The sequence below is a fragment of the Loxodonta africana genome, chromosome 15 (genome assembly GCF_030014295.1).
Source record: "Loxodonta africana isolate mLoxAfr1 chromosome 15, mLoxAfr1.hap2, whole genome shotgun sequence".
Taxonomy (NCBI): domain Eukaryota; kingdom Metazoa; phylum Chordata; class Mammalia; order Proboscidea; family Elephantidae; genus Loxodonta; species Loxodonta africana.
The window spans coordinates 3346011-3370894 of record NC_087356.1 but is presented as its reverse complement, the minus strand read 5'-3'; the positions used below and the strand labels follow the sequence as shown (position 1 = coordinate 3370894).

The window sequence follows — 24884 nt, the reverse complement described above, 5'->3', positions numbered from 1 at the left end:
AGCTCGGCTGCTAACCCAAAGATCAGCAGTTCAAATCCACCAGCCACCCCTTGAAAATCCTCTGGGGCAGTTCTATTCTGCCCTATATGGTCACTATGAGTCAGAATCAACTTGATAGGAATCATTTTTTTTTTTATGATGTTAATGAGGCAGGATTAGAGGCAGTTACGTTAATCAGGCAGGATTCAATCTTCAAGATTAGGTTTCGTCTTGAGTCAATCTCTTTTGAGATATAAAAGAGAGAAGCAAGCCGAGAGGAGGGGACCTCGTTACCACCAAGCAAGAAGAACCAGGAGCAAAAGTGTCTTTTGGACTTGGGGTCATTGCGCTGAGAAGCTCCTAGACCAGGTGAAGATTGATGACAAGGACCTTCCCCCAGAACCAACAGATAGAGAAAGCCTTCCCCTGGAGCTGACACCCTGAATTCAGCCTTCTAGCCTACTAGACTGTAAGAGAATCAACTTGTCTTTGTTAAAGCCATCCATTTGTGGTATTTCTGTTACAGCAGCACTAGATAACTAAGACACCACTTTTTAATATTTCCTAAACTGTCTGTACCATAAACAACTTTAAAAAATCACTAAGAGTTTATTGCAAAGAGAGAAAAAAAAAAAGCCTCCTGTTCATGTCACTCTCAAATCTGCCTCTCCATCCCACATTTTCCCCAGACTCCAGACCCTGTATCTAGAGGCTTCCGGACATCCATGCTCCACAGGTGCTCAAACTGAGCTTCCTCCGCCAGTAACCCACAAAGCTGCTCCTTCTTTAAATTTAAACTTAAACCAGAGCCCTGATGGTGCAATGGGTAAGCACTCAGCTGCTAACTGAAAGGTCCAAACTCACCCAGAGGCTCTGTGGGAGAAAGACCTGGTGACCTGCTCTCATAAAGATTATAATCAAGAAAACCCTGTGGGGCAGTTCTACTCTGTCACACGGGATCGCCATGAGTGAGATCGATCAGATGGCACACAACAACAACATAATCATCAGAAATCAGTCATCTGGAATCCTTGCTCCCTTGCTCCCACCTTCTCCTCACCTACTCTTTTCTCTAACGGGTCATTGAGTCCAGTCAATGCTACTTCTATCATCTTATCTCGGAATATAGTCCCTGCCTCCCCATTTCTGCTTCTCCTGCCTGAGGATAAAAGCAAACCCGTTGCCCCCTTGTCAACTCCAACTCATAATGACCCCGCAGGACAGAGTAGAACTGCTCCGTAAGGTTTCCAAGGAGCGGTTGGTTGATTTGAACTGCTGGTCTTTTGGTTAGTAGCCGAGCTCTTAACCACTGCACCGTCAGAGCTCCAGGCCCTTGCTCTTATCTTTCATCAAGATCACAGCGCCAGCCTGGGGCAGTGCCAGTCATTCCCTGGCACAGCTGAGGCATATTTCTAAAATACAGGTGGACCGGACAATGTGGCTCCTCTGTTCCACAGCCTCTGATGGTTCCCACTGCAGCAAAGTCACGCTTTTAATGTGGCACTTGAGGACCTTCCCAATCCACCCCAACCTACCGCTCCGGCCTCAGCCCTGATACTCTTCCATCATCACTCCTACTCTCAGATCGCTTCTCTGAGAACCTCAGATATTTTCACACGTCCATTCCTTCCGGAGCCCTGGTAGTGCAGCGGTTAAGAGCTCAGCTGCTGACCAAAGGTTAGCAGTTCAAATCCATCAGCTGCTCCTTAGAAACCCTATGTGGCTGTCCTACTCTGTCCTATAGGGTCGCTATAAGTCAGAATTGACTGCACGGCTACAGCTTTGACTTTTTGGTATTTCTTCTGCCTAGGATACCAGCAGTGTCTTCTGTTTAGAAAATTCCTTCTTCTTTCTCCACACATAGCTCACATGTCCCCACCTTAGTGGAACCTTCTGATCCTCTCTCCATCTTTTATGGGAAAAATCGATTACTCTGTGCTCCCATGCATCTCACACCTCAGGCAACCCCGTTCCTCTCAGTGCATCAGAGTCGACTATATATGGTCTATCACGTTCCCCAAAGTGTAAGTTTCCCTATGACAAGATGAGATGTTATTCATCTTAGTAGCTTCAAACCTTGGCACCAAGCACAGACCATAGAGAGTTGCAATAAATTGCTTCTGAATAGAAAGCGTTGTAAAGTTGACAGGAAAATCATTCAAAATAAAATTTCACTATGCACACAATTTTTCTCTCATAAATCTAATGTTGCATGAGATCCAGTCACTTTACTCGTTAAGCTCTGAATCATTTAACCCAGGATATGTTGAAATATTTGTCTACACATGCGAACACCTCACAACGAAGGATACAAGTTGACGCTAATTCACTCTGAAGGTTAATTTACATTGGGCTGGCCTGAAAATCCTTGTTTATTTAATGCCTGGAGCATTAGTCTTTCATTCACAAAACTCAAAAGATGACAAACAGACCCCTCTAAAACTTTCCAAATATTTTCCAGCCAGGCTAAACAAAACAGAGAACATTTCACTAGAAAGGCATGCTTTTGTTTGAATGATTAGTAGGTTAAAATTAGGAGTAAATGGTGAAGGGAAAGGCAATACACATGAAAGGAGAAGTCAGAACAAGACAGAGGCTAGCGAAGACACTGAGAGATCCACAAGCACAAAAGGCAAGTATGGTAAATATTACAACATACACAGTCTGCAAGGCGTGGGAGGGCATGTGGGAACACATTCATGTGCACATACAGGTTTGCTGGTGGGTATTTCCACAAATGTGTGTGTGCAGCATGTACATTCATACGTATAATACAGCACCCAGGGGCAACAGTCATGGAAACTTCCTAGGCATAACCAAACACCTCACGGGACCGGGTTACTGGGCTTGAAGGCTGAGGACCATAGTTTTGGGAAACATCTAGGTCAACTGGCATAACACAGTTCATAAAGACAATGTTCTACAGTCTGAGGTCTTAAAAGCTTGCGAGTAGCCATCTAAGATACAACTATTGGTCTCTTTCCATCTGGTGCAAAGGAGAGTGAAGAAAACCAAAGGCTCAGGAAGCAATTAGTCCACAGGACTAATGGACCACAGGAACCACAGCCCCTACCAGCCTGAGACCAGAAGAACAAGATGGTGCCAGTCTATCACTATTGACCTCTTTGATCGGGATTACAATAGAAGGTTCCTATTAGAGTGGGAAAAAATGTAGAACAAAACTCAAATTCATAAAAAGGACCAGACCTTACTGATCCTATAGAGACTGAAGGAACCTCCAAGATATCCCTAAACATCCTTCTAACTTGGAACTGAAACTTTTCTCAGAGATCATCTTTCAACCAAATAATAGACTGGCCTATAAATAAACAATAACACCCATGAGGAAAGTGCTCCTTAGAACAATCATCTATATGAGACCAAAAGGCAACATCTGCCCAAAAGCGAAGATGAGAAGGCAGGAAGAGGGCAGGAAATCAGGACGAATGGAAACGGGAAGCTCAGGGTGGTAACGCGGAGAGTGTTAACACATTGCAGGGACTGCGGCCAATGTCACAGAACAATTTACGTATAAGTTATTGAATGGCAAACTAATTTGCTCTGTAAACCTTCAACTAAAGCACAATAAAATGTTCAAAAAAAAAAAAATCAGGGGTAAAACCAAGGACATTGTGCAGTGACATATTTAGATTCAGAGTCCCCAAAGGGAAAAAAAATCAAAAGAATCTCCACGCTCTCATTTGTAATAAAATATAAACCAGTCTTCAATGGGAAGCAGACCTCTCCTTTCATGGGCTGTGTGTCACATTAACCAGACAACCTTCACTGTCATATAAATTTTCCTCAGTGTTTTTAGTAGACAAAGGAATTCCTCAGCCTATTTTCTCACTTCAGTTCTGGGTGTCTAAGTCAATGAAGTATCTCTAAACGGCTTTTCAGTGGCAGTTGAAAAGGCCCACAAAACCCATGTTCAGCATTCACTTTCAAAGTATTGGTGAGGGCCTCTTTGTTCCCAACTTTGACAAGTACCTGATCAGGTCTCCCATCTGTCAGAAGGTAGATAACTTGTGTTTCTTTATCAGCAAAAGCAATTTGCAGCGCATTCAGAGTGTTTGTGGAGCTTCCGACCTACAGGAGAGAGAGAACGAATTACTTCGAGTTACACACAGAGTTCTCAATTCTTCTGCACTGTAGTCCACATTTGCCAGACCATGGGCCCCATGGTTCTGCACGGAGCTGACTTTGGAACAAAATGAGTGCAGAAAGCCCACCAAGAGCTGAGCAGCTACTGACCCACAGGAACTAGCTGAGGGAAAGGGGTGCAAGCCCCCAGGGGATGAAGTTCTGCTGGTAGCTCACCATAAGATACTACACCCGTACTTGAATCTCAAAAAATATCTCAAAAACAAGTGTTAAGTATTTCTGGCTTCCAAAAAAAAAAAGAGGAGGAGGAGGGGAGGAGGGAAGGTACTTGTAACATAAAAGATAAATTAAAATTATATTGCGATCATAATTTAAGCCCAAGTGATTCCAAGAAGCCAGATCTCTGGGTGTGCCATAAAAGCTTCTATCCAGACAGTCCAAAGACTGCTAGAAGGCAGAACTATGGATTTTCTGTCTTGAAGACCAGCTCTTAATGCAATTTTAACTTCATGTGTTTCTGTGTGAGACAGTAATTCAGTTACTGTTCGCTCAACTGTCGACAGAGCTTAAACATGAAGCCTGAATACACCTTGGCTGGGATCACCTCTGTCTCAAACCAGAATTTATTCATGGTGCCCAATATTTGGCAAACATCAGTGTGGTGTCATTAGCAATCCAGCACATGGACACATCTAACATAACTTGATTCCACAAAGGTTCTGGTGAGATATAAACCTTCAAGTGCGTGGACATGCTAGTAGGTCTTATACACACTGATGTATAGTATTGGATGAGGGACTCCCAACGTGCTGCTTTACATATGATAGGAATAAATAAGCAAAACAAAACACAAGACCAGTCAAAGACAGAATCAAAAGTAATAAGTCAAGACCACTCTTTCTCCTACACTTGACATCATCATGACACTGACTACAGCTCTTCAAGTAAAAAAAGAACAGACAAGAACATACACATTGTATTTCAAGGGAAACTAATGGTAGGGAGATTTTTAACCATCGTTCAAATCATGTTAAATGATTACAAATTGGAAAATCTCTTAAATACTTCATCGATATAGAAAGAAATGGATTTTTAGATTAATGTAAATTCACTGGAATGCACTTTTCTTAATATGCAAAACTGACCCTCCTGGGAGGCCATCCACAGGTTATGCAGGGCTTTTAGATGTCTGAAAGTACTCCCCAGTGAGTTCTCACTAGTTCTGCCACTATTAGGTGTTACCACCTTCCAACTCAAGGCCTAGTTCACATTACTCACACCCTAGTTGAAGGAGGGCCAGAGCTTTCAACTTCTACAGGTAAAGATGCTCTGTCTTCCATATTAAGACTCAGGGTAAGAAGAGAGTACAAAGCAAGCAGAGTGAACGGCAAATATCCAGTACATACACCCCTCCCCCGAAGACTTCTCCAAAACCTCATCATACAACACAGATGCCCTCCCCATTAAGATTTTCTCAGATCCAGACACTAATGGGGAATCCTTTACAGTGACCCATCCAGATGCTCTTACCTAGGCCTCTTTCATTGGGTTTCACTCCCTTTTAATTCAATAGATACTTAAAAAATTAGTAAACACCTAATTACCATATGCTGGGCATTTTGCTAGATGCTGGGGATATAACTTACTAAACCAGACCAAACTCTGTGCCTTCAAGGGGTTCACATCATCGTGCTGGAAATCTAGGAACTACTACTAAATACCATGCTAAAAGCTGTAACGGATCATGTGCAGAGCAGGATGGCGCTCACTCTAGCTGTGTACATAGCTAAAGACACCTCACTAGTGGGGATGGCTGGCAAGACTATTAGAGGATAGGCAGGCAAACACAGAAAGGATGGTAGGCACACCAGATTCCTAACTTGTTCAGGGATCAGCAAGTAATTCTGTACTCATAAAAACCATATGACAAGAGAAGATAGAAAAGCAATGGTGGAAACGACAATCACAAAAACAACATCTATTGAGTGCTTACTAGGCCAAGTACTTACTTTTCCTGCATGTTCTTTTTTTAATCCTCACCAGAAAAAAACAGATGCCATTGAGGCAATTCTGACTCTGGGCTTTCTTCTGATGTGCCTCTGGGTGGACTCAGACCTACAACTTATCAGTTAACAGCTGAGTGATTTAACCATTTGCACCATTCAGGGACTTTAATCCTCACAACAACCCTTTAAAGTAGATACTATTATCCCCTTCCCACAATTGAGAAAATTGAGACATGAAGAGCTTGAAGAACCCACCCAAGATCACCAAGTTGGTCTGCGGTAAGCAGTCCTTGAACCCAGGTCTGGCCAACTCTAAAACCCATGCTCTTAACTACCATGTTGTCCTACAAAGAAGCTGGCAAAGGGCTGGCATGCTGTCCTCAGGAATTTGAACTGTATGTTGTTTCTATACAGCTACTTTCCTAACCCTAGCTGTATGTCAGAGCTACCCAAGGAGCTTTTAAAAACACCAGTTTGCTGGTCCCATCCCAGACCTACTAAAGAGAAAGAATAACTGATGGTACAGCAAAGAAACTGTGATTTTAAAAACTCCTGTAGTTTCTGCTTAGGGACGTAGAGCACTGACCAGTGCATCACTCCCAAGTTTACAATAAAGAAACATCCGGACAAAAAGCAAGTTCATGACTTTTGTTAAACCCATCAGTCAACCAACTGGCCTGAAATCCAAGGAGAGACAAGTTCCTGCAGAGTTAGGTGAGATCCAAGCACTGGCTTTCTGGGACAAGATGCAGAAGAGTTCAGCTAGGGTGACTGGTAAATCGGTGGAGGCTGGCCAGGTATACACTGGTGAGAGAAGACAATGGCCTAGGAGTCACAAGTCTAGGGTGGGTCTTACTCTCTTGTAGGCTTTTTGCCACAAACCCCACAGGGGGCTCATAGAAAACATCGAGAAAGTCCTGAAAAGTCTTCATTGCGCAGAACTCCAGAAAAGGACCAGTAAAAAAAAAAAAAAACTCTGCTTTTCTTCTCTGTCCTCTATAGAATAAAAGCTTTAACCTGTGCAGAGGGGAGGGCAGCAAACACAGTTACCCTTAGGGTACTGGTGAACCCTCATGGCAGCTTAGGGAAAGGAAGAGAAAGGAAAAACTCACTATGCCTGGGGAAGAGGTAAGAATAGGTACTGGGGTCAGAACGACTGAGAAGGCCACACCCCTGAAACTCTAGGACACCATACTTGACTAAAACTAAGGTTTCTTCAGTCCACACCCACCACTCCCCTACAAGCATTGACTAACAAATAACTTGTAAGAGATGGACCCTCTTTGGGGCCCAGTATTAGGAGAAAACCAAAAGCTGATGGTGGACATTGGAAAAGCCTTTTAACAAACCAGCCCCACCCTAAACACCAAGTATTAATTAAAAAAAATTGGAGGGGTATGGTAGACTGAAGGTAAAAATAACAAACCAACCTCAAACCCAGTCCAATTTCTAATTTGACTAATTTAGACCTCCAACCACCTCCCCCACCTCCCTAAAAGAAAAGTGTGTTCATTTCCAGGCATAAAAACTCTCTTGGTCTCTACTGTACTACACATGATATCCAGCTTATATTTATTATATTATAAATAAGGCACACAAAAAAGAAAGAATAAAGAACATGCTGTCAAGAGACAAAGCACTCACCAGAAACAAACTCAGATATGACAGATGTTTGAACTGCCTGACAGAAAATGTAAAATAACTATAATCAATACCCTGAAATCTCTAATGGAGTAGGTGGCCAACATTCAAGACCAGATGGATAATTTCAGCAGAGAGATGGAAACCTTCAGGCAGACTCAAACTGGAAATGCTAGAAATAAAAAAACCCAGTAACACATCTGAAGAAGTACTCTAATGAGATCATCAGTAGACTGGACACAGCCAAGGATGTAATTGGTGAACTTGAAGATACATCAATAGAAATTAGCCAGAGAAAACAAAGAAAGGAGTAAATCGAATCAGAAGAGAGCATCAAAGAGCTGAGGGACAATACCAAATGGTCTAACATACACTTTCATTGGAAACACAGAAGAAGAGAGAAAACGGAGCAGAAGAAAAATTTGAAGATATTGGTTGAGAATTTTCCTAAAACAATGACAAACACAAAACCGTGAAGGTCAGAGAACATGAAGCAGGATAGATAAAATGAAATTCTCCAATACTCCCACTGCGGTAGTGTCAGAGAAGGCCAATAGTGAGCAAAGATTTTATCTCTGCTGGCTGGAAATGAGCTTCCCCCTTCCCCTACCCTACAGTGTCCACCCAAACTGGCAGTGACAAGAGGTCTCTCCCCTTTCTGTGTCAAAAGAGATTGAGGGGGGAATCTGGACTTCTATCTCCACCTGGCAGTAACAAGGCAGAGCCCACCAATGCCCTGACAGCAGTGTCGGGCAAAGCCAACTAAACAGGAGGTTTCAATAGTATCCAGAGTCTCATAACATGATACAAAAGAATCAGTTTTGACCTAAATCAATGAAACAGAATAAAGACTCTATAAATAGATTCACACAGATAAGTCAGATGATTTTTAACAAAGAAGCAAAGGCAATTCAATGGAGAAAGGACAGTTCTTTCATCAAACCGCGCTGCTCCATACCTCACACCTAATACAACAATGAACTCAAAATGGACCACAGGCCTAAATGGATAATGTAAAACTATAACATTTCTAGATGAAAACAGAAGAAAATCTACATGACCTCAGGTTTCAGAGAGTTTTTAGATATGATTCCAAAAGCACAGTCCATAAAATGAAAAATTGGTAACGTGAACTTTATCAAAATTGGAAACTTTTGCTCTGTGAAAAACCCTGTTAAGAAAATGAAAAGACAAGCCACAGATTGGGAGAAAATGTTTTCCAGAATTGATAAAATTAAGTTAGAGACGAGAGAAGATCTAAGGAAAAGAAAATCTTTTAGTCTGCGTTAATGCCAAGAGCAACAGGAGCTTTAAAGCTTTCCCAGCAAGCTGTGGGCCTGAAGGAGTTGTTATTGTCTGTTCCTACTCTGTCCCGCTCCCAGTCTCCCTTCTTGCTTTGAGGAATAAGCACCCAGGTTATACTGTATGTTTCCAGAAGTTCATTACAATTGAAAAAAAGCCACAGTTATGAATAGGTTTAATACATCCTTTGAAACAACCGTGAAGTTTCAGAAAAGAACAAATCTGAATGAGTTTTAGTACAAAAAAAAAAAAAAGTAATATTTTAAAATTTGTTTTCATGAAGGGGCTGAGACCTGAGCCAAGGTAGTTCTGGAAGAAGAGTGCTGTGAATAGAGCTTTATCTAAGCTTTAAGATACTGACTAACGAGATGGGATTAATGTGACCTTTACAGACAAAAAGAATGACTACTTGAAGCCACTGCCAACCTTGGAGCTCAAAGTACTTTCTCAAGACTTTCTACCTCATGGGCAAACGAAATCCACAGGTGACAGTCAGGCTTCCTCTCCCAGGTTTAGTCCCCTTCTTACCTGAATGTCTCTAACCCAGGACTGGGCCCTGTGCAAATTATCTTCGTTGATTTCAGCAAGTTTTTCACACCATGCAACTGCTTGAGCATCAAATGTCACAAAATTGAATTTACTTTTATATTTCAGCTGTTCCTGTAAGAAACAATTATTATCTAACCATGAGACCCTGCAAATATAAGCAAAGGTTAGGACAATTCACAGTGTGATAAATTTTAATCACTATGGTATCTGTGATACCTATTTTGAGTTCTAGAAGCTAAAAATTACACTAGATAGAGAAATTCTTTTCTAGTACAAAAGGCATTTAAAAAAAATGTACATGCGGTTTGGATGTCGATAAGACCTTTGCAAACACACACAGACACACATATAATATATCCCATATGTGTATAAACTTTATATAAAATGTGATATTAAACGCTGACTTTAATAGGGACATTAGTGGTCTACAGAATAAGCACACTAAAATGAAACATGTTTAAAGAAAAGAAATCCTAAATGGTGTCATCGTTTCAGTCACTGTCTTTTCCATAAGGCTGCAGTGGTAGTTCAGTGGTAGAACTCTATCGCCTTCCATGAGGGAGACTGGGGTTCGATTCCCAGCCAAGGCACCTCAAGCACAGCCACCACCCATCCGTCAGTGCTGGATTACACGTTGCTACGACACTGAACAGGTTTCAGGGGAGCTTCCAGGGTAAGACAGACTAACACAAAAGGCAGGGCAATCTGCTTCCAAAACACCAGTCAATGGAAACCCCATGGATCACAATGGTCCAATCGGACCATGGTGTCGCCATGCGTCGGGGGCAGACTTGACTGTAGCTAACAATAACAACGTTATTCAGTTACGAATCTATTCATTTGCCTTCCATCCAGCCTACATTCCTCCAGCAGAGGCTTATCAAATTAAAAATTATACACTGTACTTCTCAAACACTCCCCACAACTATTTTCTCTGGTTAATAGTTGCATCAATACTACTGATTCATTACAGCACTATGGCCACCATTTGTATCGGGAAACTTAAGCAGTCTGCCTTAGGTCATGTTACAGCCCAGAGGTAGCACGAGTAGGATAAGAACTGGAAGCTCTTAACCCTACATCAACCTAAACTCCTTGCACCAAGATCCCTAATAAGCTTTAGAAAATTAAAATGCCAAGATGAAGGGTATCTGGAAAACAATGGAGGTATGTGTAGGCCACAGATTTCAGGATAGAGAAAACCTAAAGCAATGGACGTAGAAACTTCCATAAGCAACCCATGCATTTCAGAAAAGACCACCAAAGGAAGGGTTCGCTTTCAAAGGAGCACTGGCAATTCTCTAACTGGCAAAAGGGAGCTTTCTCAAGTGGCTTTCTTAGGGATATTTCAGCGTAAACGCCCCCCTCCACCTCTCATAACCACTGCAGATGATGATTGGTGGAGATGGATTCGTGGTGCATAGATCCCAGATGCATGAACACGACAGTTCCTTCTAACCTGTATAAGCTGAATGATCTTGCCCTTCACCAAGTCCAGTTTGCCCTTCATTGAGTGAGAGGTATCAATGAGGACATAGATGCAATCATGAAGCACTTTTCCAAAGAGCATTTGGCTCCCGTCTTGCAGCCATTCAATCCTAGGCAGGAAATAGGTTGAGAGTGAATGGTTAGAGCCTGGCGGCAAACAGAGCATCTTCCCAAGAACTTAAAGATACATCCACAGAGGCCAGAGCCCAGCCGTGTTGTTTATGCCCAATCTTCTGTGAGCAAATTATTCACTTTGAGGTTTTCCTGTGAAAAATCCTACATTTGGGCTGGATCCCTTATCACACCTCCCCTCCCGCAATCCCCCCGCCCCATCAGCCAAGTTAAACAGGACCTGGGAAATCAATATGACAGAAAAAATAAATCCAATACTAGGTTCCAAAGCCAACAGTCAATTAGTTTCAGGGATCTGATATTTTGAGGCCCTCAGCTATGATTTCAGGCCATTTGTCAACTAATCCTGCTGACTGCAGTCAAGCTAGGAAAGCCAGCTCATTTCTGAAGCTTCATTGAAGCTGACGGACAGTATCAAGTGACTCCAGATCCCTGTAATAACCAAGCACCAGGGAGCCATGTGAGCAGGACTGCTCCATGGACTGTGTTAAGGCTCCATCACAGACTGTAAATGAAGTTCATGGCTGCAAGCAAAGAAAAATGTTTGACACAGAGTTAAGCAAAGCCTGGCAGCTATAATTTGTATGGTAAAATACTGAAGAGGAGGGAACTGCAGAGAAGGGGAGAGACAGTGTGTGCTAGCTCTGGAGATCTGCAGAAGGATTCCCTTGAGATTTCTGCTAAGCAATGATCAGAGCATGCTTGTGAAGAAACTACTAAAGCCAAGGAATGAATCACCAAAATGGAGTAGGTGGAACAATCCCTCAGAGCTTACACAGGCCTGCGAATAGCTCATCTTGCAACCAGCCAGAGTGGGAAAACCTCTTTAATATGTGGGGTATCAAGCAGAGCCTGTCTAAGAGTACTGTCCTAGTTGTTGTTGTTGTAAGGTGCTGTCAAGTCAATTTTTAACTCATAGTGACCCCATGGGACAGGGAAGAACCACCTCATAGGGTTCTCTAGACTATAATCTTTACAGAAGCAAATCGCCAGGCCTTTTTCCTGTGGAGCGGCTGGGTGGGTTAGAAACGGTGACCTTTCTACTAGCAGCTGAGTACTTAATCATGTGTCACCAGGGCTCCAAGTAGAAGGAACAAATTAACCCTGGACTAAAGGCTTCAGTGAACCTATGCTAACAAAACTTAAAAGCAAACCCAGAGGGATCAAACTGATTCCAAGTAACTTAACTGCATCACACAACATAGATAAAGAATACAACAAAATTCAGCACCCAACAATATAATATTCAAAATGCCTGGCATCCAAACAAAACTTACCAGTTTTTGTGCAAAAAGCTGAAAAATATGATACATAACTAGAAGGAGAAGAACAGAAACAGACCCCAAAATGACAGATTATAGAAAAGGATATCATACAGCTATTATAAACATAACCAAATATGTTCAAGAAGGTAAACTACGAACAGAATGAGGACAGAAATGCAAGATACATATAAAAAAGACCCAGGTGGAACTTCTAGAGGTACTCAATACAGTATGTGAAATGAAAAATACAGTACATGGTAACCCACAGAGTATTAACAGTAAATTAGACACTGCAGAACAAAAGATCAGGAAACTTGAAGACAGAAATAGTAGTAGGAAACAATTCAAAATGAAACAGAGGAAGACTGAAAAAAAAAAAAAACAAAGAATAAGTGGCCTGTGAGACAATATCAAGGAGTCTAACATATCTCTAATTAGCATCTAAAAAGGTGAGAGGGGGGAGACAGAAAAAATATTTGAGGAAATAATGGCCAAAATGTTTCCAATTTTGATGAAAACAATACACCCACAGATCCAAGAAGCTCAAAGAACCCAAGCAGAATAAACAAAGAAAACCACACCAAGGCACATCATAATAAAATTGCTGAAATCCAGTGATTAAAAAGAAAATCTTAAAAGCAGCCAGAGAAAAAAATGTGCAGTACATGTAGAGGAACAAACGATAAGAATGACATGAAGCTTCTCATTGGAAACCACGCAAGCCAGGAGGCAATGGAGAAAAAATTTAACGTACTGAAAGAGAAAACTGTAAACCTAGAATTCTATATTTAGCAAAAATATTTTCCAAAAATGAAGGTGAATTAAAGACTTTTTCAGGTGAAAACATCTGAAAGAATTCATCACCAACACTTGCACTACTGAAGGAAGTTCTCTGGGCAAAAAGAAAATTATAGGAAGAGGAAAACTGAATCTATACAGAAGAATAAAGGTAAATATCAATTATGTGGTTATATAAATACATGTATTCTCATTTTTAATCTATTTACAAGAGAATTGACTAAGGCAAAAATAATAACATATTGTGGGGTTTATTGCATATATAGAAGTAAAGTGTACGAAGATAGAAAGGACAGAAGAGGAGAAATGAAAGTAGTAAGATTTTTATAATATACATGAAGTGATATAATATTATTTGAAGGTAGACTGAGAAGTTAAACATGTAATTGTAAATGCTAAAGCAGTCTCTCTTTCTCTCTCTCTTACACACACACACACACACACACACACACACAGACATCAAAACAGAAGAGGGAAAGTTAATAAATCAACAAACAACGAAAAAAACCCAACCCACTGCTGTTGAGTCGATTCCGACTCATAGCGACCCTATAGGACAGAGTAGAACTGCCCCGTATAGTTCTCAATAAATCAGTAGTGTAGGTAAAATGGAAGGGTAAAAACAAAATAGTCAACCAAAAAGAAGGCAGAAAAATAAATAGAGAAACCAAATGGGACAAATAGGAAAAAAAAAAAAAAAAAACAAGATTTTAGATTTAAACCTCCCAAATCAATAATTACATTAAAAATTAACTGTAGATTAAACACAGGCAATTAAAAGGCAGAAATTGTCAGATTGGATTAAAAATAAATAATACCCATATTCTGCCTATAAAAAACCCATTAAACTGTCAAAGGTAAAAGGATGGAAAATAGATAGACCATCGGCAGTTCAAATCTGCCAGGCGCTCCTTGGAAACTGTATAGGGCAATTCTACTCTGTCCTATAGGGTCCCCGTGAGTCGGATTCAACTCAACGGCAGTGGGCTTGGGTTTGTGTTTTTTTTTTTTTTTTTTGGTTTATTTAAATAATAACCAAAAGAAACCTGGAATGGCTATATTAATACCACACAAAGGAGATTTCAGAACAAGGATTACCAGGGATCAAAAAGGGACATTTCATAATGATAAAGGAGTCAATTCATTGAAGGGATATAACAATACTAAACATATATGTACCTATTAATAGAGCTTCAAAATACAAGTAGAAAAAACTGATAGAACTGATAGGACAAATGGACAAACCCACAACTATAGTTGGAGACTTCAATACTTTTCTCACAATAATTTGTAATTACACAGAAAATAACTAATGATATAGAAGGCTTGAACACTATCCACCAACTTGAGATAATTGATATTTATAGTATACTCTACCCAACAAAAGCAGGATATGCTTTTTATTCATATTCCAGGACATAAAAAAAGGTCTCAAATTTATAAGAATTAAAATCGTATACAGTATTTCTATGTACACAGTGAAATTAAAATAGAAATTAATAACAAAAAGCTATCTGGTAAATCCACAAATATTTTAAAGTAAACAACACATTTCTATATAACACTTGGCTCAAAGAAGAAATCACAGGGGAAACTAGAAAAGATCTTTTAGTGAATGCAAACGAAGTACAACATATCAAAATTTGTGAGAGGCAGCTAAAGCCGTACTCAGAGGAAAATTTATAAAATTAGATGGTTATATTAGGAAAAAAGAGTGATCTGTGCATCCATCTGAAGAAACGGAAACCCAAAATGACTAGAACAAGGGAAATAACAAAGATAATAATATAAATTAATGACATAGAAAGCAGAAAACCTATAGAGAAAAAACTTTTTGAAACAAAAAGCTGGTTCTTTGAAAAGAACAGTAAAATGGAAACTTCTTTTGCCCATTTAAAAAATTGGGCTGTTTGTTTAATTATTAAATTATAAGAGGTTTTATACATCCTGAACAAAGGTCCTTTATCAAATGTGTGTTTTGCAAAAATTTTCTCCCAGCCTGTGGCTTATTTTTTCACTTTCTTAACTGTTTTTTAACTGTGTGTTTTGAAGAGCAAGTTTTCCTTTTTGATGTACAGTCAATTTATCCAATTTTTCTTTTTACGGTTGATGCTTTTTGCATCCTATCTAAGAAATTTCTACCTAACCCAAACCTGTTGCCATCAAGTCCATTCCGACTCAGAGTGACCCTATAGGACAGAGTAGAACTGCCCCACAGGGTTTCCAAGGAGTGGCTAGTGGATTCGAACTGCTGACCTTTTCGTTAGCAGCCAAACACTTAATCACTGCACCACCAGAGCACCTGGGTCACAAATATTTTCTCCTGTCTTATCCTGGAAGCTTTATGGTTGTAGTGCTTACATTTAGATCTATGATCCATTTCAAGTTAATTTTTATATATGATGTAAGATAGGAGCCCTGGCAATGTAGTGGGTAAGAGCTTGGCAGTTAGAATTCACCAGTTGCTCCTTGGAAACCCTATGGGGCAGCTCTACTCTGTCCTATAGGGTCACTATGAGTTGGAATCAACTCGATAGCAATGGGTTTTTGGTGTAAGATAAGAGTCAAGATTCATTTTTTGCTCATAGCTATGGAACTGTTCTGGCATTTTTATTTTTTTTAAAGGCAATTTCTCACCATTGAATTACCTTGACACCTTTATAAAAAATCAGTCCATATGTGGCTCTATTTCTAGATTTTCTATTTTGTTCCCTAGATCTATATGTCTATACTAATGATCTATATGTCTACAGTGATGATCTATATGTCTATACTAATGATCTATATGTCTACAGTGATGATCTATGTCTACACTAATGATCTATATGTCTACAGTGATGGTCTATATGTCTACACTGATGATCTATATGTCTACGCTAATGATCTATACGTCTACAGTGATGATCTATATGTCTACAGTGATGATCTATATGTCTACAGTGACAATCTATATGCCTACAGTGACGATCTATATGTCTACAGTGACGATCTATACATCTACAGTGACGATCTATATGTCTACACTGACGATCTATATGCCTACACTGATGATCTATATGTCTACACTGATGATCTATATGTCTACACTGATGATCTATACGTCTACAGCGATGATCTGTACGTCTACAGCGATGATGTGTACGTCTACAGTGATGATCTATACGTCTACAGTGATGATCTGTATGTCTACAGTGATGATCTATATGTCTACAGTGATGATCTATATGTCTACACTGATGATCTATATGTCTACACTGATGATCTGTACGTCTACAGTGATGATCTATATGTCTACAGTGATGATCTATACGTCTACAGTGATGATCTATATGTCTACACTGATGATCTATATGTCTACACTGATGATCTATACGTCTACAGTGATGATCTACATGTCTACAGTGATGATCTATATGTCTATATTAATGACAATACCACACTGTCTTGACTACTGTAGCTTTATAATAAATTTTAAAGTCAGGTAGTGTGAGTTCTCAAACACTGTTCTTTTTCAAAAGTATTTTTGCTAATCTAGGTCTTTTGCATTTCTATAAATTTTAGAATCAGCTAATCAATATCTACAAAAAAACTTGCTGGGATTTTGATTAGGATTGAGTTGAATCTATAGATTAATTTGGGCAAAAGAGGCATTTTAATAATTTTGAAGTTTCCAATCCATGAGCATGGTCTATTTCTCCCTTTAAGTTTTCATTAAGTTTTATCAGCAATCTTTTGTCATTTTCAGTGCACGTCTTACTAAATTTATTCTAAAATATTTCATGCTTTGTTATGCTATTGCAAATTGGTATTGTTTTTAAAATTTAAATTAGTTGTTGCTTTCTAAGATTTTATTGCCATGCCAAAACAGATGGCCCCCTCCCCCCGACCCCAGCTACGGCAGGTGGCATTCTGTGGTAACAAAATTCTCTTCCTTTGGCATTTCTGCTGAGTTACAACTTATGCAAAGAGCCCTGGTGTCACAGTGGTTAAAGCGCTCAGTTGCTAACTGAAAGGTCAGCAGTTCGAACCCACCAGCTGCTCCATGGGCGAAAGATGTGGCAGTCTGCTTCCATAAAGATTTACAGCCTTGGAAACCCTATGGGGCAGTTCTACTCTGTCCTACAGGGTAGGAAGGAGTTGGAATCTACTCAACAGCAATGGGTTTGGGACCAATTTATGCAGAAGGAGTTTAGAACACTGATACTGACACCCAACATTCTGTTCTTCTTTGAAGCCCAATATGTGGAAAGAAGCAAGACCATCTTTAAATTGGCATCTTGGTGTCGATTTCAAGACCCTGGCAAGAAGTTTCTTAACTATCTGGATTTATTTCAAGACATTAAAGTACATTCTCCCAAGTGAAAAAAAATAAAGGATAATCTCTAGGCAAACTGATTAGAAAATAAAGCATAAATTACCAATATTGATTCTATGTGTATTTAAAGAAGTTGAATGTGTAATCTAAAAACCTTCCCACAAAGAAAATCTGGAGGCCCAGAAGGAGGGCAGATGCTCTTGTTTCGAGTGCCTCATGCAGGCTGGGTACTATGCTAAACCTACTTGATTTAGTATCTAATCTAATCCATAGAACAAATTTATCAATGAAATTACTTCCACTTTATAAATGAGGAAAATGGTTCAAAGACATTAACTGACTTTCCCAGGGCCACACGGAAAGTGGCAGAGCTGGGATGAGAACTGAGCTCTCTCTGACCCCTGATCCCATGTGCCTAAATGAATGTGTTCTTCCTGGTCTTAAACTGGCGTCGGAGAAGGTGAAGAGCTGAGCCGACAGGCATGAAGGTAAATGGTCCCCACGGAGCTGGACTGAGGTCACAGCATGAACACATCAGGGTCATGAGCATTACCAGATTTCAACAACCAGCAGGGCTGAGATCTCCTGAAGTTATTTTCAGATAAGTTTTAAAAATACATACAATTGTGTTGAAATATTTCACAACACTGTAACAATTGCCTTGAAATGTAATATCCAAGAGTACAGAGGACAGGTGTAATACAGTCTGCAATACACCTCAAAAATTACAAGGTGTGAGTGGAAGCATTTCTTAGCCTCCGACAATGATGCACAGCCATTGTGATAATTATACCCTTTGTTTGCGGTTTTTAAGAATTCGCCGTTTTTAAGAAACTGGCATCAAGGCAGCTTGAAATCTAAACATTCCCATTTGTTGTTAACAAAAACAAGGCCATCAGCAAACCATTAGATGGCAACTTTGACCCAATAATGTTTACTGGCCATTTCTCCAGGTTGAACTTTAACCTAAAGGTCAGACAGATTGGAATTTCAGGAGAAATCAGACTTCTTGTACCGTTCTGCCAACACACCAACCTCCTTTCAATTTGGGCCAGGACTGAATGAATTCTCTCACGGTACCACCTGCACTTCTCCTTGGTAACGTGGACGTGGACCAAGCTCCCATCCTTCCAGGGAGCGTGGACAAACTTGCTGCAGTATTTCGCATGGATTGTCTTCTTGATTGTCTCCTGAGGAAAGGACAAAGGACAGAAGCCACTTAGAAAATATTCAATAAAGAAGTTTCCAAATGGCACCTCAGTCTCTCAGCTCTTGCCCCCACCATAAAATTATAAAATCATTAATTCAACCAAGCAGGTACTGGGACCTGGTCCATGTGGAGCTCTGTGCTAGGTACCCTGAGGGATGGTCCAGAAAGATGTGTGAGGTCCAGTCCATGCCCCAGCGAAGCCAATGTTTTCAACAGGGAGACATTGCACAAACACACACACACACGCAGCAAAACACACACAAAGATATATATAGAAAAATGGCAATGCAGAGCAGTAGACACCTAGTACCTGGCATCGGGTTCAGACAGTGAGGACGACAAGTCCTGGCAATGGAGGAAGAGTTCGCAGTGAACTGGAGGGTCAGGGCAGTCAATCCGGAGGAGGCAAGACTTGAGAGTCACACAAAGCATCTTTCCATTGCTGCTCCCTGCCCCAAATGAAGAAAAATAGCCAAGGACCCCACCCCACACCTACTGAGACATATAGAACTGGCCCAAGGACCAAAGCTTCCCACACGGAGAGCTCTCATAATGCCGGTCACTCTTCAGCACTCATCCAATATTTATCAAGCACTAGCCCATACCAGGCACCCTGGCGGCACAGTAGTTAAGAGCTCGGCTGCTAACTAAAAAGTCAGAAGTTCAAATCCACCAGCCACTCCTTGGAAACCCCATGGGGCAGTTCTACCCTGTCCTACAGGATCATTAGGAGTTGGATTCGACTCGACGGCAATGGGTATGAGTTTAGTCCATACTAAGCATTCTTCTAGGCACCAGGAATACAATCCATAAACAAAGGTGACCAAAATTCCTATCCTCGTGGAGTTTATGTTACCGGGGAAGAAATGGAGGGAAGGGAATGGGGAAAAGTTAAAAATCTAAACAAGGAAACCTCAGCGAGAAGGTGACATTTGAGCAAAGACCTGAAGGAACTGAGAATATGAGCCACCTTTGTGTCTGGGGGAAGAGCACTCCTGTTAAAGGGTGCAGCAAGTACGAAAGTTCTAAGGTAAGAGTTTGGTTATCATGTCTGCAGAGCTTTAAGAAGGCCAGTGTGGCTGAAAGAGAGGGAGTGAGGGGGAGAGAAGTTAAGCTAGAGAAATAGAAGCGGAGGCAGGAAGCAGATCCTGTATGTCTGACAGCTGATGGGAATGACTCTGGCTTTTCTTCTGACTGAAACAGGAATCATCCCAGGGCTGAAACAAGGAAGTGACAGAACCTAATTTATAATTTTATAGGATAACTCTGGTTACTCAGCTGAGTACAGGCTGTAGATGGTCAAGGACTGATGTGGGGAGTGAGGAGGTCAGTTAGGTGGCATGGACCAGGTCTAACAGTGAAAATGGTAAGAAGTGGTCAGATTCTGAATTCTGGATGTATTATCAAGATAGTGCCGATGGGATTTAATGAGAGATCAAACATGGGTATGAGAGAAAAGAGAGGTATCAAGAATGACTCTAAGGTTTGGGGCCTGGGCAACTAAAAGATTTAATAGGAAGAAGATTACAGGGGAGCAGCTTTGGAAGGGAAGATCAGGATTTAGTGTTGGATATGTTAGGTTCAAGATACCTATTAGATACCCAAGTATTATGACAGGTAGGCAGGTGGAGATCAGGGAAAGACCCAGAGCTGGAGATATAAATTTGGAAGTCAGCAGCATAGGCACAGTATTAAATGCCATGGGACTGGATGACATCACCTGGGGAACGAGTGTAGGTAGAGAAGAGGTTCGAGGACTGGACCTCGAGGCTCTCCAGCAGTTAGAGGTTGGGGACACAGGAAAGAAGAAACAAAGAAGACTGAGAACAAGTAGCCAGAGTGGTAGGTGGAAAGCGAGGGCAGTGTGTTTTCTGCAAGCAAAATAAGAACTTCAAGGAAGTGATCAAGTGTATCAAATGTTGACAATAGGAAGTATTTCAAATGTTGATGATAGGTCAAGAAAGAAAAAGGCTGAAAATTGACCCCTGGATTTGGCAATTCAGGTATCCCTGGAAATAGAAGGTTTTGGTAGAGAGGTTAGGGCTTTTGCCTGACTGAAGTGGCAATGAGAACTGAAGAATCGGAGAAAGGAAGTGTATATAACTCTTTTGAGGAGATGAATTTTAAAGAGCAGAGAAATGAGGCAGAGCCGGAGGCAAGTATCAGGATCAAAAATGCATTTCTAAAACAGGAGAAATAACAGCATGTTTGTATGCTTAAGGGAAAGATCTAGAAATGAGGGAGAAAAAACGGCGTGTTTGTATGCTCATGGGAAAGATCTAGAAATGAGGGCAATATTGACAATATGAAACAAATAGAATGACTGAAGCAAGGGCAGAGGGGATCCAGTGCACTTGTGGAGGGGTTGACTGCAGACTGGAGCAAGGGCAGGTCGGCCTTCATAGAAGAAATGCAGGTAGAGCACACAGATGCAGACACTGGAGGATTTGGCTATGTGGAGGTGGATGTTCATGGACATTTGCTTCTGATTACTTCAACGTTCAGTGAAGCAAGGTCTCCTGCTGGGAGCCCATATGGAGAAGGTGTTGGAGGTTTGATGAGAAAGGAGAAGGTGCTCACCTAGAAGAAGGAGGGACTCAGGGGACTGGGAAAGCACTATAGGATTGTCGGGCAGCATAAAAGATCCCCATGAAGTTAGAAGTCATGAATGGAAGGTGAAGCCAGGCAGCATGGCTGTGTCATCTCCTCCAACCACATTCAGCTGCCCAGGTACAGATCAGACAAGGCAGGAAGCTGGACTTCACTAGGGTTGTGGTTTTGGCAGATGTGTACAGTAACATAAGAGCGGGCCCAGGGAGCTGAGGACGGATGGGGTCAAGAAGCTCATATGGCAGGAGAGGAGGGCAAAAGAATGGGGATGACAAAGAAAAGGTGGTGGAAACAAATCGAATCTCCCAGTGGGTTTGGAAGAGTGTTGGAATTAGGGTAGGAGAGGAAATGACGTGAAAAGTGTGGTCAGAGAGTGGTCAGAAAGTGGATGTTTGACACTGATTCTGTGGGTTATGATTACACAGTTATTTGTAATGACAAGATCAAGGGTATGCCTATGGCAGAAGTGGCAGAGATGGAGCAAATCACTGGGGAAGAGGAGGTCAAAGAAATGAAAGTCCCCGAGGGACTGAAATCACTAAGAATTAAAAGAGGTTTGGAGCCAATGACAGCAAGCTAGAAGCTAAAATCTTCAAGGGCTCATGATGGTGATATGGGGCTCAGTAGGTAACAGCCACAAGGCGATGTAGTCATGATACAGTCTGACGACATGGACGGAGAGAAAGAGAAGGGACAAGCAGCAGCAAAGAGGAGCAACGAGGACACCACGTGCCTCCAGGCCCATAGGTACAAGTGGAATGGGAGGGACACCAGCCCCCACTCTAGAGAGCTGCAGGGGAGCAGGGGCCTGAAGAGAGACAAGCAGAGAAGGGAACATTTCAGAGGACTGGAGGATATAGGGGATTTGGTGATGACCAAGTTTCAGAGGGCACAGCGGAGGGATTTTAGGAGTTGGGGAACAGTGGAAGAGGGTCAAAGAAGGGCTGTTCGGCCATACAAGGATGAGAATTCAGGAGTCCGGTGGTGACTGCGGTGATCAGGGTTGAAGAACACAATGCGATCGGTCCTGATGATCCCAAAAGAGGCACAGAGAAATCACATCTCTACTGCAGTACAAGGATCTCTCTCAGCAAAATGATGGCACCACGTTCCTGGGGTTGTCCCAAGAGGGTTCACCGCACTCTCAATCCCACAGCCTGCCCACACACAAACACGCCTGGCCATCAGCTACATGAGTATGAGTTCTATGTCAGGCACAGAATATGGTGGAACGGGAAAAGCACAGTCTGAAGCTTCGCAGACCCAAACTCAAACCCTGCCTCCACCTGGCAAGACATCTTGGGTAAGTTAACCTCTCAGGGGCCCTGTGTCTTAGTTTTCTCATGTGTAAAATTAGAGCACAAATATTCACCCTGTATGTAAGCCATACAGGCATTCCATGAATGCTCATTTATGACTCACGATGTGGTAATAAAGAAAAGAAGGAAGCTAACATTTATTGGGCATCTTCTAAGTTCCAAGCACAGCGAATTCAGATTTTACAAACCACCACCCATTTTACAGATATGGAAAGTAAGGCTCAAATGGGCTGGATAAATTGCCCAAGTTCTCATAATAAGTAACTGGGAGAAGGACTATTTGCACCCAGGTCTTCTCACTCCAAATCCAGTGCACTCTCTAGGTGGCACACTGCCTGGCACATGAGGGAGGCCCAATAAACATTGTTAGATGAGACCACGATGAGACAACAGCGGGTCTTTGAACACTGGGGCGGGCTTTGTGCACCAGCAGCCTAAGTAACTGCACTGGCAATGTGATTTCAGGGGTGCTCCCAAATATCTAGTTGCTAGACTGCAGTGCGATTGATTACTGATTGATTACTTTTCTGTGGCCTTTCTAGCCAAGGTCTTGCAACTCCCACCCAGGTGGCTGGGCAGGACTGTGTAACAGGTTAATCTAAGGGGATTGGTCAGTTTTGCCTTAAAAGAGAGCCAATTCCAGAGTAGAGGAGAGGAGCCCACCATCACCAAGGAAGGTGAGACCAGCAGCAGAGGCCCGGCAGCGGGAAGCAGCCAGGTGGGCTTCCCAGCCCATGGAGAGAGAAAGCCAAGTGCCTTTGGGCAGAGACTGAGGGCCAAGGAGAGCTGTGCCTGCAAGCACAGCTAGGGAGAGGCTGTCCTGATGGAAGACTGTACCCTGAGCGATCCTGAGACTGAATTGTAACTGTTACCTCCCCAATAAACCCCATAATTGTGAGTATGGTCTGTGAGTTCTATGTGGCCATTGCAGGAATTACTGAACCCAGCAGAGAAGTAAAGAGTGGAGGGACGGTTGGTGTCAGAATTGGTAAAGATGGCAGAGAGAGGAGGTATGTCTGAACCCCACCTCATAGGAATCAGCCTTGGGCTGTTAGTCCTGGTTCTTCTTCCCCTTGTGAAGTCTGAGGAGGAGGCTGGTCAGACACAGCCCCCGCGCCGTTTTTACCTAGACTTTCCTGAAATTCCCTAATTAGAAATGCATTTTTATCTCCTTCTTCCACCTGTTCATCTATCTTAGAAAAGCTACCTAGTAAGCCTTTGTCATTTATTTCTCAGTGTTAACGAGTTTTTTGGATTTGTACTTACAAACAGGTTTTTATAGTTAAAGCTTTAGGGAGGCCTACCCAATGGGAGCCTGGGGGAGTAAATAACCTACCTATTTCATAGTTGAGCCTCAGTTTCTCCCCACTTTATACACATCACAACTGTAGGTATAAATCCAGTTTCAGAAATGTGGCCCTAAATATTGAAAACACAATTGTCCCTTCGTCACTACTATTTGTAAAGGCGGCTGGCTTTACTTTATACATTTCAACTGTTACCATATCATTTGTTAGGACAAGAATCTGAGGGAAAACTCCTTTTTTTATAAGCCTAGTTCTTCAAACTGACCCTGTGAAATTTCATTTAAAACTGTCAAGAAAGAGCCAGGAGGAAGCCAGTATTCGAGCTAAGTCTGAACACACCGCGTTATTAGGGGCTCAAGCAGAGCCAGACTGACAGGGACTAATAATTGTAGATAACCAGTGTCGAATATATTATAAAATTGAAAATTCAGTTATGTATGATTTCCTGAACTAATAACATTATTGAATAATGTCTACAAAACCAGAAAACTCTGCTGGGGGAGGAAACTCACAAACGAGATTTTCCCTGCACGGCAGCCTTCACTCTGCACACTCGGAGAAGCCAGGAACAAGTCCTGTGTCAGCTCAGCATTTTTCTAATTCGATTTTCATATTTTTCAGTTGGTAGTTAACATGTGGCAATAGGAAGGCAAAAACACAGCACCACGTGGGTAATGTAGCCCCAGAGGCAAGGCCCTGCTCAGTGGGCAGCCAGCACAGTCGTGAGTGTCCAAGAGACTGTGGCTCCCCCACTGCAGGACCTACAAATCAGAGCCCTTGAGGATCGTACAGTGACCTTGGGTTTGAGGGGGCCTCGGCTTCCTCTGTCGGGAATCACTAGCTGCAGTCACTCTAAGTC

The 24884-nt window shown here is 41.7% G+C and overlaps 1 protein-coding gene across 1 annotated transcript in view; it reads right to left on the bottom strand.

Moving 5' to 3' along the window:
• Positions 1–24884, bottom strand: part of VWA3B (von Willebrand factor A domain containing 3B) — a 224503-nt gene that overhangs the window by 103385 nt on the left and 96234 nt on the right. The window contains 4 exon segments of the mRNA XM_064269063.1: positions 3970–4068; positions 9561–9692; positions 11041–11179; positions 18615–18769. Of these exon segments, the coding sequence (XP_064125133.1) occupies positions 3970–4068; positions 9561–9692; positions 11041–11179; positions 18615–18769 (525 nt within the window).